The sequence below is a fragment of the Pelophylax lessonae genome (assembly GCF_965119305.1).
Source record: "Pelophylax lessonae genome assembly, chromosome: 3".
Lineage (NCBI taxonomy): Eukaryota > Metazoa > Chordata > Amphibia > Anura > Ranidae > Pelophylax > Pelophylax lessonae.
The window spans coordinates 265,383,463-265,397,569 of record NC_138770.1 but is presented as its reverse complement, the minus strand read 5'-3'; the positions used below and the strand labels follow the sequence as shown (position 1 = coordinate 265,397,569).

Sequence of the window (14,107 nt, the reverse complement as noted above, 5' to 3'; positions counted from 1 at the left end):
CACTTCATGATTGTTTCCCACTTGTTGATTCTTCACAAAAAATTACAGTTTTATATCTTTATGTTTGAAGCCTGAAATGTGGCAAAAGATCGCAAAGTTCAAGGGGGCCGAATACTTTCGCAAGGCACTGTATATATATGTGATTTTGTATATGAGAATGATAATGTCCTATAGGATGAAACACGTTGGGTGGAGAATTTGGTGCTGACATCACGCCATTGTTCAATTCCGGGGCGACAGCAGCTTTTAGATGTGAGTTATTTGATTCATTGTCCTACATGTGCTTTCTATATGCTTTTTACATTAAAAGTACTACACTATTGGGATCTTCTCTTGTCCCTTGGTGAGCTTTATTTATTCAGTGTTGGAGGCTATAAAAGAGAAGTCCTGGGAATCCTTATATTCCAATGATCCGTATCTGAACAACATGCTGATTGGGGCAGTTTTGCTGCTGTAGTGGTAGTCACTCATTTTGGTGAGTTTACGCTCCGTACATGGGTGATGGGAGATCATTGAAGCACTTTTGAGAAGATTTGTATCACTAATATTGGTATCACCAGTTTGCACTTTTTTTCTCTCCTTTTTTAATTTTGGTCTTTAATGTTATATATATGTGATTCTGTATATGAAAATGATAACGTCATATAGGATGAAACACGTTGGGTGGAGAATTTGGTGCTGACGTCACGCCATTGTTCGATTCCGGGTCGACATCAGCTTTTAGATGTGAGTGATTCGGTCCATTGTCCAACATGTGCTGTGTATATACTTTTTACATTAAAAGTAGTACATTATTGGAATCTTCTCTTGGCCCCTGGTGAGCTTTATTTATTCAGTGTTGGAGGCTATAAAAGAGAAGTCCTGGGAATCCTTATATTCCAATGATCTGTGTCTGAGCCACATGCTGATTGAGACGGTTATGATGCTGCTGTAGTGGCAGTCACTCATTTTGGTGAGTTTGCACTCCGTACATGGGTGATGGGAGATCACTGAAGCACTTGTGAGAAGATTTGTATCACTAATATTGGTGTCACTAATTTGCATTTTTTTTATCTCCTTTTTTAATTTTGGACTTCAATGTCATATATATGTGATTCTGTATATAAAAATGATAATGTCCTATTGGACGAAACACATTTCGGGGGGAGAATTTGGTGCTGACAACACGCCATTGTTCGATTCCGGGTCGACAGCAGCTTTTAGATGTGAGTGATTCAATTAGTTGTCCTACATGTGCTGTCTATATGCTTTTTACATTAAAAGTACTACACTATTGGAATCTTCTCTTGGCCCCTGGTGAGCTTTATTTGTTCAGTGTTGGAGGCTATAAAAGAGAAGTCCTGGGAATCCTTATATTCCAATGATCCGTGTCTGAGCAACATGCTGATTGAGTCGGTTATGCTGCTGTAGTAGTAGTCACTCATTTTGGTGAGTTTGCACTCCATACATGGGTGATGGGAGATCACTGAAGCACTTTTGAGAAGATTTGTATCACTAATATTGGTGTCACCAGTTTGCACTTTTACTTTGGACATTTTTTCTCTTCTTTTTTTAATTTTGGACTTCAATGTTATATATATATATATATATATATATATATGATTCTGAATATTTCTTTGAGGTGCTGCACTTTTACTTTGCACATTTTTACTGAAGCACTGATATAATGCTTTTCAGTGCTAGCAGCCTACACAATTATTATTATTATTGTATTATTGTTCCTTACTAAATGCATACATGCTGTTACTTTTTAGAATTTGCCATTTGCAAAGGGTTTTTCCCTCTGTTTAGTGAATGTGGTGAAAATTTCACTTTGCAAGGAACACCCCATCACATGCAAGGAAAAAAAAACAGTAATTTTGCTTGCAGGTGATTGGATGATGCCAGTCAGCTGCTTTTCACCTCATTCACTAAGCTAAGTGAAATGTCCCTTGCAAAGTGAACAGCCTATTTGCCTTTAATAAGTCAACGCCTAGAAAGTTTAATGAAATTCAAACTTGTAGCCCAGTTGTACGGCAGAGTAGTCCTCTTGCAGTACTGCTGCACACTTCCACACACAGTTTCAGGACTTACCAGCCATGTGTGTCAGACGATTCTCACTAGCCATGTGTGTGCTTGGCTGAGTATGAGCCATCACATCCTTCTAAGAGTTACTTCACAGAGTTACAAGGTAGCCACACCATCTACTTTAATCAAGCATATATTGAAAAGCTGCTTTATTGTATGTTGGTGGAAATCACAAAACCCTAACACGCTTATTGGTTCTGACATATTTTGCCCTGTCCAGGGGCGTAATTGTAGAGTCTGGAGTGCCTGAATTCTCTGGTGGCTCCCCGGTTTACTACAGAAGATATTCAGAGCAGGGAGCGTTACAGAACGAAATTAAGAGAATGTCTGAAACCAGTCAGTGAGCTACTAATGCTAACAGGAGAAAGGCAGAGATTCCACTCACTATACACCAGGGAACATATAAATGGCCTTTTACGTCTGAAAGCTACATTTTACATTTGAGCACAGCGCTATTAGAATGCATGTGTTTGCGTAGCATTCCATTTGCTTAAAGTGAAGCTAAAGCAACAAGATCACTTAACTGTTTCTCGCATTTACCTTCCTTCCTACAGCTATGGTCACACTTGCCCAGGAGATCAAACATTGCTCAGCCACTCAGTGCAGCATTGTGAGAGTTATATGCTCTTCCGTATTCAGAAGTAATCTGTATTTTACTTTGTTCAGTGAATATAAGCAGCAAGAGGGTGGGAAATGAACCATGCCCGTTTCTTAAAACAACTATTTTTCACCCTGAGATGGAATCATGTGCACAGGATAAAGTCCCTGACCCTTTCCAAAAATCACACCAGTTGAAAAAGCGGAGGTGTGAACGTGACCCATAGCAAACAATGTTAAATGAACTGTAGTTTGTTTCTGCAAAACTCAAAACGCACCACAAAACGCTTAGATGTGAACGTAGCCTTAAAGTATTTTTAAACCCAGAACCTGCATTCACTATACCTGGTCTCCCACAGTACACAGAAGATGGAAATGCAATTATTTTATTAAATATAAACTGATAAAGACCTTTTATAATCAGCAGTATATAGCAGCCTTGTGACTTGTATCAGTTCCTAGAAAAGCTTGTAGGAGGAGTTTTTATTCTCAACTGACCCTCTGTCTGGACAGTGCTGATTGGCCCTGTGCTGATCACATGCACTCTCCCAAGAAAAAAAGAAAACTCTCTAGCAATACACACCAAACTGAGCATGTGCAGCCTGTCCCCTGCCTCTGTAAATATCAGGCTATTTTTTGGAGACAGTTAAAAAAGAGGAGGATCAGAAAGACAGGATCAAACAGCCTTTATACACAATGCAAATGATTAACCCCTTAGGTTCCATAATGAGTATAACAAGCATGCTATACTGCATATACAGACTCATTTTACTGTTGTGGGTTTAGTAACACTTTACCACTTGCCGACCAGCTGCTGTCGTTTTTCTGCGACAGGTCGGCTCTATTACGTGAAATTATATACCTGTACATCGCTTCATGTAATAGACAATGGGGGCCCACACGCACCGCTGGAGGCGAGCACACGCGTCAATTGGCCAGAGGAGGAGCCAATCAGCGGGTCCGGCAGACGTGATGTCTGCCAGCCACTTGCGATCGCTCCCCATGGAGACAGAACCACGGTCTGCCTATGCAAATGAGGCAGAGTGCCGTTCTGTCACAGATGAACACAAGGATCATGTGTTCCTATTATTTAGGAGCACAGGTCTCTGCGTTCATCTATTGAGTCTATCCCCCACACAGTTAGAAAGCACTCCCTAGGAGCACATTTAACACTTTGATCGCCCCTGGTGTGTCAATAGTACAGTAACAGTGCATATTTTTAGCACTGATTACTGTAGTAATGTCACTGGTCCCCTTAAAAGTGTCAGTTAAGTGTCCTATCTGTCCACCGCAATCGCTGATCACCGCCATCACTAGTAAATAAATAAATAAATAAATAAAAATGACATAAATCTATCCCTAGTTTGTAGATGCAATAACTGTAGCGCAAACCAATCAATATACACTTATTGAGATTTTTTTTTTACCAAAAATTTGTGGCAGAATACATATTGGCCTAAATCGATGAAAAAATTGGATTTAAAATTTTTTTTTTGATATGTTTTATAGCAGAAAGTAAAAAATATTGTTTTTGGGTTTTTTTTCAGAATTGTCGCTCTTTTTTTTGTTGTCGCAAAAAATAAAAACCGCAGAGGTGATCAAAAACCACCAAAAGAAAGCTCTTTTTGTGGGGAAAAAAAGGACATCTATTTTATTTGAGTGCACCGTCGCACAATCGCGCAATTGTTAGTTAAATAACACAGTGCCATATCGCAAAAAAAAAAAAAAAAAAAAATGGCCTGGTCATTAAGTGGTTGAGGTTGAGCCTAAACAGGGCTTGGGATTGTAGCCTATTTACTTTAAAACTCATTCAAACATTATAACAAGGATCAGTTTTCCTGATCCTTTATCTTTTTCAGCATGTTCAACAAATATTATGGGTCTCTATATCAAAGCTCTGCCAATGGGAACACTGCATCTACTATTATCCTAATCCAACAAATATCGGCAAGCTTTTATTTGTTTGACATCTTACTGGAACTTTATTAAGTCTTTGTTTTGAGCATGACATACTAATATGGAATGCAAAAGCCAAATATCTACCTACTATTAATTAATTTGCTCTGTACGGCGTTATATTTCCAATAAATGACCAATTCCTTTGCTAAAGCTGCCTCCCATGTTCATAGCAGTAGGATCAATAGACATCATTGCTTCCCAGGACACATGCTATACAAGTAGCTAGTTTTTATATAGAACATGTTTGTGGCGATGGAGTAAATTCAATGTCAGCTGATTTGGTTGAAGTCATAACATTGTCACATTGCTGAACATCTGTTGCTGGCTTTCATTATGAATTTATTTAGTAAGAGCAGCTATTGCTTTGGGCAAGAAAGTCTTATAAATGTGTGCTATTTCTGCTGCCTTACACATTATTATTTTTTTATTGGAAGGGAAATATCATCTTAGCCATTCTATACAGTCTTTTGGCCATTCTGTAGGTTGCAAAGATTCTGTGCTATAAAAAATATATCTGCCAGGAGTGCTTGGAGGTTGAGGACAGCTAGACAGCACATAGGTAAAATAGGAATAAGCCATTTTATTGGAATTTACTATAGGATCTAATAGGAACAGCAAGTGAAGATCAGAATTTTGTGCTTAAAGCGGAGTTCCACCCTGGAATTTTTATTTTTTTTTAAAAATACCCCCGGGACAGTCAGGGCTAGTGCATTCCACAATGGCTAGCCTCTGATCTGTCCCGGGTTGCACTTACCTGTTAGGACAAATACTTACCTTGAAAATGTATTGTCCAGCGCTGCCATCTCAGATGTGGGCAGCTTGAAGCCAGCGAGATCCTCTTCGGCGTCCTCTTCCGCCTTCTTCGGTCCCACGATGCCCTGCGCCGGCCCGCCGTCACTTCCGGGTCGCGCGCGTCATCCCTCCACAGCTTCTGGGCATGCCCAGAAGCTGTTTAGAAGGGGATGACGCGCGCGGCCCGGAACTGACGTCGGGGCCGGTTCAGGCGCAATGATTCCTGGGAGCTATGACGTTCAGCTCCCAGGAATCATTGCATAGCCAGGAAGTGACGACGGGCCGCGGCCAAGGAAGGAGGAAGAAGGAAGTAAGGTAAGTATATTTTCTTCGCTACGAGGTAAGTAAAAGAAAAAAAAAATGCGATTAGCCATTTCTTTTTCAGGTGACCCGGAGCGAGAAGATGGAGGTAAGTATAAAATGAGGGTGGAACTCCACTTTAACCACTTGCCGACCGCCGCACGACTATCTACGTCGGCGGTCAGCCCCTCACAGGCAAACTAACGTAGGGCTACGTTGCTTGCTTGTGAGGGTCTAGGGAGCGAGCGCGCGCCGCCGGAGGCGCGCTCCCACGTGGTCACGGACCCCCCCGCGCGTGTGACCAGTGGACCCGATGTCCGCCGGCCACTCGGCGATCGGCGGGGGAGAGGGAGAATGTCAGGCAGCTTGTGTAAACAAGCGACCTGTCATTCTCCTCGCTGTAAAGACACTGATCACATGGATCTACTATGTAGATCCGTTGATCAGTGTCCTTACAGCTCAAGCCACAGCCAATCACAGTAGAAAGCACGCCCCTAGGGACACACACAGCCCCTCCCTCCCAAATAAAGTTAACCCCTTCACTACCAGTGTATTTTTACAGTAACAGTGCATATATATAGCACTGATTACTGTAGAAATGTCTCTGGTAACCCCAAAAGTGTCAAAAATGTCAGTCAAGGGTCCGATCTGTCCGCCGCAATGTCGCAGTACCGCAAAAAAAATCGCAGATTGCCGCCATTACGCGTTAAAAAAAAAAAATGACAAAAATCTTTCCCTTTGTTAGTAAACGCGATAACTTTTGCGCAAACCAATCAAAATGCGCTTTTTGCGATTTTTTTTACCAAACATAGGTAGCATAAAACAAATTGGCCGAAAATGTTAAAAAATTTTGATTTTTACATTTTTTTTGGGGGGAATTTCATATAAAAAAATGTGAAAAATATTGCTATTTTTGCAAAATTGACGCTCTTTTTTTGTTTATAGCGCGTGATCAAAAAATCGCACAGGTGATCAAACACCACCAAAAGAAAGCTCTGTTTGTGGGAAAAAAAGGACGCCAAATTCGTTTAGGTACAGCGTCGCACGATCGCGCAATTGTCCGTTAAAGTCACGTAGTGCCGAATCGCAAAATACCCCCTGGTCGGAATGGGGGTAAAATCTTCCGGGGCTTAAGTGGTTAATTAAAGCAGCTTCATGTCTGCTATGGATATAACCTTTTGTAAATACAGCAATTGTATGGTATTGCATGTTTTTCTGTGACTTTCATTTATGTTATTCTGGTGTGCCAGAACCTAATTACTCTGTTTCCCCTGTAATTATTCCTTTAGTCTCTGAATTATTTTAGTTCCTCAATTATGTGCATCTGTAGAAGACTCCAGCTGCAATTAACAACTGGGTAACTGTGATTAGATTCATTACACATCGCTACTGCACACGTGATAGAAAAGATCTCTGACGAATAATCGTGTCAGTGGTTAGCTTGAATTTTTGTACTATAATGGACGTGCTGGTTTTTCTTGACCACAAAACTGATTTTTGTTGAATTTTGATTTTTCTATTGATCAGACTAATAAATTAATACATTCTCTAGGAGGAAAATGTGTTTTGAATCTATTGACAGACTTTTAATCTAATCACAATCTAATCATCTATAAAGTTGGAGATTTAGGCTGGCCATACACGGAGCCAGATCACCAGGTAAAAACAGAGGGTAAAAAAATAAAAAAATAAAAGAAAACGAATGAGGCAACCATATCTAATGAATGGTAAGCTGCAATAAATTACATTTTTGGTTTTGGTTTTGGGTTTAATACAGCTTTAAATGGCTTGCAACCCATTTCCCTGCATCCTATCTTCTCTCTTCTCCCACTTTCATTTCTTGTCAACTAACATAGATACATAGTTACTGAGGTTGCAAAAAGACATCAGTCCATCCAGTTCAACCTATGATGTGTGTGTTTTCTGTTAACTGTACATTGTATACTCCTGAATGTTGCAGTCTTTAAGGTGCCCATCTAAAAGTTTTTTGAAACTATTGATGCTCCCTGCTGATACAGCTGCTTGTGGAAGAGAATTCTACATCCTTACTGCTCTGACAGTAAAGAACCCTTTACGCAGTCTAAGGTTAAACAGTTTTTCTTTCAGTTTTAGGGAGTGCCCCCGTGTCCTATTGAATTCCCTTTCTCTGAAAAGTTTGTTCCCTTAGCGCTGTCTCCTGATGTTGACGTTATTTTTCCATCCAGCCTGCAGTTCCACCTTACCACAATTAAAATGTGACTTTTACCAGTGAAACTCTTGGAGTTTCTTATCCTAATCTTTGAACTAAAAAGCTTTGAATTAAAAGGCTTTATACCGTATATACTCGAGTATAAACCAAGTTTTTAGCATGTTTTACCATGCTAAAAAAGCCCCCCCCCCTCGACTTATACTCGAGTCACAGTCTCGCTTACCTTTTCCCCGGTAAGTGCGCATGCGCTTCCCGCCGCTCGGGAAAGCCCGTACACATTCGGCTATTCCTAGGCAGACAGCGCATGCGCAGTGACGTGTTGTTGCCGGGCGGTGCCATTTTTAAATGTAAGGCAGAAAGGTAAGTGAGACTCCTCCGCAGCACTGCAGGTAAAGGTAAGTGAGACTCCTGTACCATGCCCGCAGCACTCCATCTCCTGTACCATCAGTGCCGTATATGTGCCATGCCTGTACCATCTGTGCCATGCTTGTACCATATCTGTGCCATGCCTGTACCTTCTGCGCCATGCCTGTACCATCTTCTGTGCCATGCCTGAACCATCTCCTGTGCCATATCTGTACCATCTCCTGTGCCATGCCTGTACCATCTCCTGTGCCATGCCTGTACCATCTCTTGTACCATCTCCTGTGCCATGCCTGTACCATCTCCTGTACCATGCCTGTACCATCTGCTGTACCATGCCCTCAGCCCTGCATCTCCTGTACCATGTCCGCAGCCCCTGCACCATGCCTGCAGCATCTGTTTTGGGTTTCTGTTTCATGGTGGCCCAGTTGGGTCAGGTAGCTGCTGCATTTCCCACCCTAGGCTTATACTCGAGTCAATACGTTTTCCCAGTTTTTTGTGGTAAAAATAGGTGCCTCGGCTTATATTCGGGACGGCTTATACTCTAGTATATACGGTACGTGCCTAAAGCATAACCCTTTTTTTCTCCAATAAAAGTTGATTGAACAAAGAAAATAAAAAGGAAAATATCTTACTTTCTCTAGAAGCTGCAGATAACAATGAATGCAGCAATTTAGCTTATGACTTGCCTGAATACCTAGATGCTTCTCCATACTTTACACTTACACCGCAAACAAAAGGTCAGCTAGTAATTTGAAATATCTTACAGTGATTGTATTCTACTACATGGCTTTGTGTCATCTACAAACACAGACATTGCATTTTTAATCCAAGCCCTTATATATTTTATAAATAGATTACAATGCAATAGCTCCAAAACCAAAGCTTGGGGTACACGACTTACAACCTTATCAATCACAAATCTTCAAATGCAATCTTTATATTGGTTTTCTATCCATTCACAGCTTGAAATATTCTAGACCTTTAGACCTTAACCCAATTGTCTCAAGAAGCACTAAATGTCTTAACATGTCAACCAGCAAAGAACACAAAACTTAGAAACTACCCTAGAAATGTTTGCCCTTATATTTTACTAAATAGTTGACAGCCATTAATGTATTTACACTTTTGTATTGTCTTACAGGTTGTTTGTGTTAAGATCTTTAAAGAAGATTGGATGAAATATCATGAATTGCCTTTTGGATCAGGAGATCAACACAACTGAGTCATTATAAATCTGGATGTTGGGAGAGTCTGTAGTGACCTCCACGCAGCTGTTCTTGTCACTACTTGCTAAACATCCTTTAAATCATGAGTGGGTTCCTTTCATATCTGGACCCAAGACGGATTCCATGGAGGGCCACATGGCATGCGATCAATGCAAGAGTGCTTCGAACCAAGCCTGTAGAGTCCATGCTAGAAGGAACTGCAGGAACCTCTTCTCATGGAACCAAATTGGCTCGTGTACTTACTACAGTGGACCTTGTTTCACTTGGTGTCGGCAGCTGTGTTGGCACTGGGATGTACGTTGTTTCTGGACTAGTTGCTAAGGAAATGGCTGGACCTGGAGTCATTGTGTCCTTTATTATTGCAGCTGTGGCATCCATTTTGTCAGGTAAGCAATATAAGGTTTCTCCAACATCTGCAGTTCAACAGGAGTCTATTTTTATTATTATTTTTTTTTATAATAAATGGCCTTTCCAGAGCTTGAATATCTTACTTGGTAATGATAATATAATAATTATAGAAATGCCTTTTAATGATTACTGTGCATCAACCTTAAGAAATATTGTCAAATTGGTAAATATTTTATACATTGCAGTGTAAATATATCATTATTTCAATGTTCACTACAGAAACGTTGACATTGATTAAACTATGTTGGCAAATTCCTCCTGCTGTAAGTCCCATTGAGTGCACCTACTATCTGCTACATATTCTACATTATTTCAATATTCATATATTTTAATTGGGAAAAATAGACTTTGCAATAAATGTGAAAAATAGCAAAGGTGTGAAAAATGTTTACACACTATACACGCTATGGAATACTACCTGTACCGTTTACTAATAATTTTTATGTAATTTAATGCTTGTTTATTCGACATGTGTAACAGGTTAATAAACATAAAGCAGGTAATTAATATTATTTATAATATCTGTAGGAAAGGAGAGTCAGAAGGTATGACAGGATGCAGTATGTGCAGGAACATACACTATATTGTCAAAAATATTGTGATGCCTGCCTTTATACGCACATGAACTTTAATGACATCCCAGTCTTAGTCCGTAGGGTTCAATATGTGGCCCACCCTTTGCAGCTATAACAGCTTCAACTCTTCTGGGAAGGCTGTCCACAAGGTAGGAGTGTGTCTATGGGAATGTTTGACCATTCTTCCAGAAGCACATTTGTGAGGTCGCAGGCACTGATGTTGAACGAGAAGGTCTGGCTCGCAGTCTCTGCTCTAATTCATCCCAAATGTGTTCTATCGGATTGAGGTCAGTCAAGTTCCTCCACCCCAAACTTGCTCATCCAGGTCTTTATTGACCTTGCTTTGTGCACTGGTCCAAATCATTTGGTGGAGGGGGGATTAGGGTGTGGGGTTGTTTTTCAGGGTTTGGGCTTGGCCTCTTAGTTCCAGTGAAGGGCACTCTTAAGGCGTCAGCATACTAAGATATTTTGGATAATTGTATGCTCCCAAATTTATGGGAACAGTTTGCGGATGGTCCCCTTCCTGTTTCAACATGACTGCGCACCAGTGCACAAATCAAGGTCAATAAAGATCTGGATGAGCGAGTATGGGGTGGAGAGTCCTGAACTCAACCCGATAGAACACCTTTGGGATGAATTAGAGCGCAGACTACGAGCCAGGCCTTTTTGTCCAACATTAGTGCCTGACCTCACAAATGCTCTTCTGGAAGAATGGTCAAACATTCCCGTATACACACTCCTAAGCCTTGTGGACAGCCTTCCCAGAAGAGTTAAAGCTGTTATAGCTGCAAAGGGTGGGCCAACTCAATATTGAACCCTACGGACTAAGACTGGGATGCCATTAAAGTTCATGTGTGTGTAAAGGTGTCCCAATACTTTTACCAATATAGTGTATACTGTATAGAGGACATGACAGCATGTTCAGAAGAGGATTGTAGAGGGTAGAGTATGCAGGAGGGGATTGGAAGTAATAAGACAGCTGAAAGTATGCTAAGGTGGCTCAGAATTTAGGTACTGTAAAATGTACAAGGGATTGGTGAGTATATAGTGCTGAAAGCAGCACACAGTAACATGGATCAGGGTGCAGACATAAGGAAGTAGTAGTGTGAACAGAGGAGAGGGGGGACAATAAGGGTAGGTGACAGAAGGGGACAATAGAGGTAGAGGTGACAGAAAACAAAGTGTGGATGGGGGAGGACAGTAATTGCCATGGAACATGGCTTGGCACATTGTGTGGGGGAGAGATGTCAAAGAAAGTAGTAGAGACAGTGTGGGAAGTGCTAAAACAGAACCAAGTTCAGACATTGGAGAGAGCAATGAAATACCGGGGACATAAAGAAATGTCTCTACTAGGGTGTAGGAACTACTAAGGCAAAAACATATGTGTACCCTCCATGGTATAGTGTAAGAAAATAGCGAATCCAGCATAAACAATAGGATTACCTTATAATGGCCCTAGCAGACATGAAAACTTGTGTGAGTGACCTTGGCATCAAAGTTCCCAAGCCATTTAAAAAGCTGGCCCAGTCCAATCCCCTATGGAAGTTTTTTTTTGTTTTTTTTTTTGAAGTGTGAGCTCTATGATAACTAAAGAGTAACAATTGATTTAGTGTAGATTGTGGTGTTTTAATTACTTGATTCCCAGATGCAGTTTCAAAATGTCACCGATAGTAGCTATTCATCCCAGCACCATTTTAAAATGACACCTTGCTTTTGTGGGTCCCAGATGGTAGGTGGGCTGGAACTGCTGGTTGTCAGTAAGAGTAACATACTGCACTAAGTCCAAGAGCTGAAACAATGAGCTCCCGGTCTTCTGATCTTGCTACAGTACGATCCTTGGGGGCTCTTTCAGCAGATAACTGCTACTGCATTGTGTTTATATTGGAAGTGATGTCACATCATGAGTGAAATCACAGAACTTCCTCTTAAGCCCCGTACACACGTGCCGAACGATCGGCCGTCTTTTGTCCAGGGCTGTCGTGTCTGTTGAAAACTGCAAAAGACTGCACACGAATTTTGTCGGCCAACAACAGCCGACTGCAGAAGTGATGTCATGTGATGGTTAACTTTCCCTGTGTTTTTTCTTTTCTGAAGCATGCCCAGTCTTGCAAATCTGCTGATTGTCGGCCGAATTCTGTACTGACTGGCGAACAATCGGCCGTTCTGGTGTTGGCCAACAAAAATTTTAATGCCTACATGACTGATTCTTTTCATCCGAAAGTGCGCTTTCGGCTGTCGGAAGCAATCATACTAACAAGCCAACAATCGGCCGATCGGTCATCGGCCGAATATTTACGGCTGACAATCGGTATGTGTGCACGGGGCTTTAGAAGCTCTGTTCAGTTTCTCTCCGCAGCAATAGATCACTGATATAATGATCTACTGCTGGCTGATTGCAGCTGATCACTATTAAAGTAATTTGTTTCTGCACAGATGCATTTTTAAAAAAATAAATCAATAAAAAATATTCTCTTCCCAGATCAATTCTCAGGTCCCAACAATGGCATTGGATGATCTGGATCACATTTGCCTTTACTGTGCATGTGTCAAATGCTTACAGAAACAAATGCAAAGTAATTTCAATTTTTAAAGATTGGAAAAGTGAAAAAATGCTGATAATTTGTATCCTTGCTCGTCTGAACTGCTCATTTCTTAATGGTAGTTTCTTAACTGGTGTTTACACCAATCAGTTGTATGCTTTTTTACATAAAAAAAATCACACTTACAGCATATAACTTTAATCAGAAGATTTTGATGATTATATTTTGGGGTAAATATCTGGGAGAGCTCAAATTGCAGAAATTCAAACATTATACACAAAATTCTATCATTACCATGGAAAGTGAATTTTTTTATTTGGATGCACTGCTCATTAAAAAATAATTTGTCCATATATGAGTCGGGAGTAGAATAGCATCCTATTTCTGTGTATTTCATTCAATAATATAACCGTTACACATAATGCAATGCCAGTCAGTAATAAAACTGCCTTTAATCTGAAATGTACCCATCCGCAGTGTGTCGATTTGTAAAAAATAACAGTTTACAAAAACTGCTATGCTACAGTTTACATAAAAATTACGGACAGTTCACAAAATCAGGCATTAAATTTACTCCTAATTTTTAACCTGACTGTAGTTCCACTTTAAACTAGGTAGAATGATTCTTGGGCCTGTTTTGTACAGTTAAGCTCTAAAAAAAAAAAACTCCTCCGTTGTAAGACATTTCCTTTATACTCCAGGGAATGTCAGTGATCTGTTCTTGAACTTAGTATCCATCAAACTGTGTTTCAGTCTGTCCGAAATTCTTCATCTGTAGAAAGTGAGCCTCCAAGGACACACTGCATTGATAATACCAGGAATGGCGTAGGAAGTAAAACGCTCAGATATTTGCGGTCATATTGCAACCTGTGTCATCACATCTGTTTCTAGGCAACCTCATGCGCAGAAGAAATGTGGAAAATCCCAATTTGTGTCTGGCTATAGCAGCTGAGATGACTACTAAAGAAGACATTGCTACCAGAACTGACCTCACTGGCAGTGAGAATAATTAGATTACGGCTTGATTGATATAAATTATGCTTGTGTAACCTGTGGTTGGCATGTTGCTATGTCATTGCATCCGTTAGG

At 40.6% G+C, this 14,107-nt stretch overlaps 1 protein-coding gene across 1 annotated transcript in view; it reads left to right on the top strand.

The window, feature by feature from the left end:
* The window catches only part of SLC7A14 (solute carrier family 7 member 14), a 107,823-nt gene that overhangs the window by 52,060 nt on the left and 41,656 nt on the right, over window positions 1-14,107 (top strand). The window contains exon 2 of the mRNA XM_082251952.1: window positions 9,411-9,881. Within this exon, the coding sequence (XP_082108078.1) occupies window positions 9,578-9,881 (304 nt within the window). The 5' untranslated portion in view covers window positions 9,411-9,577. The remainder of the gene's footprint in view (window positions 1-9,410; window positions 9,882-14,107) is intronic.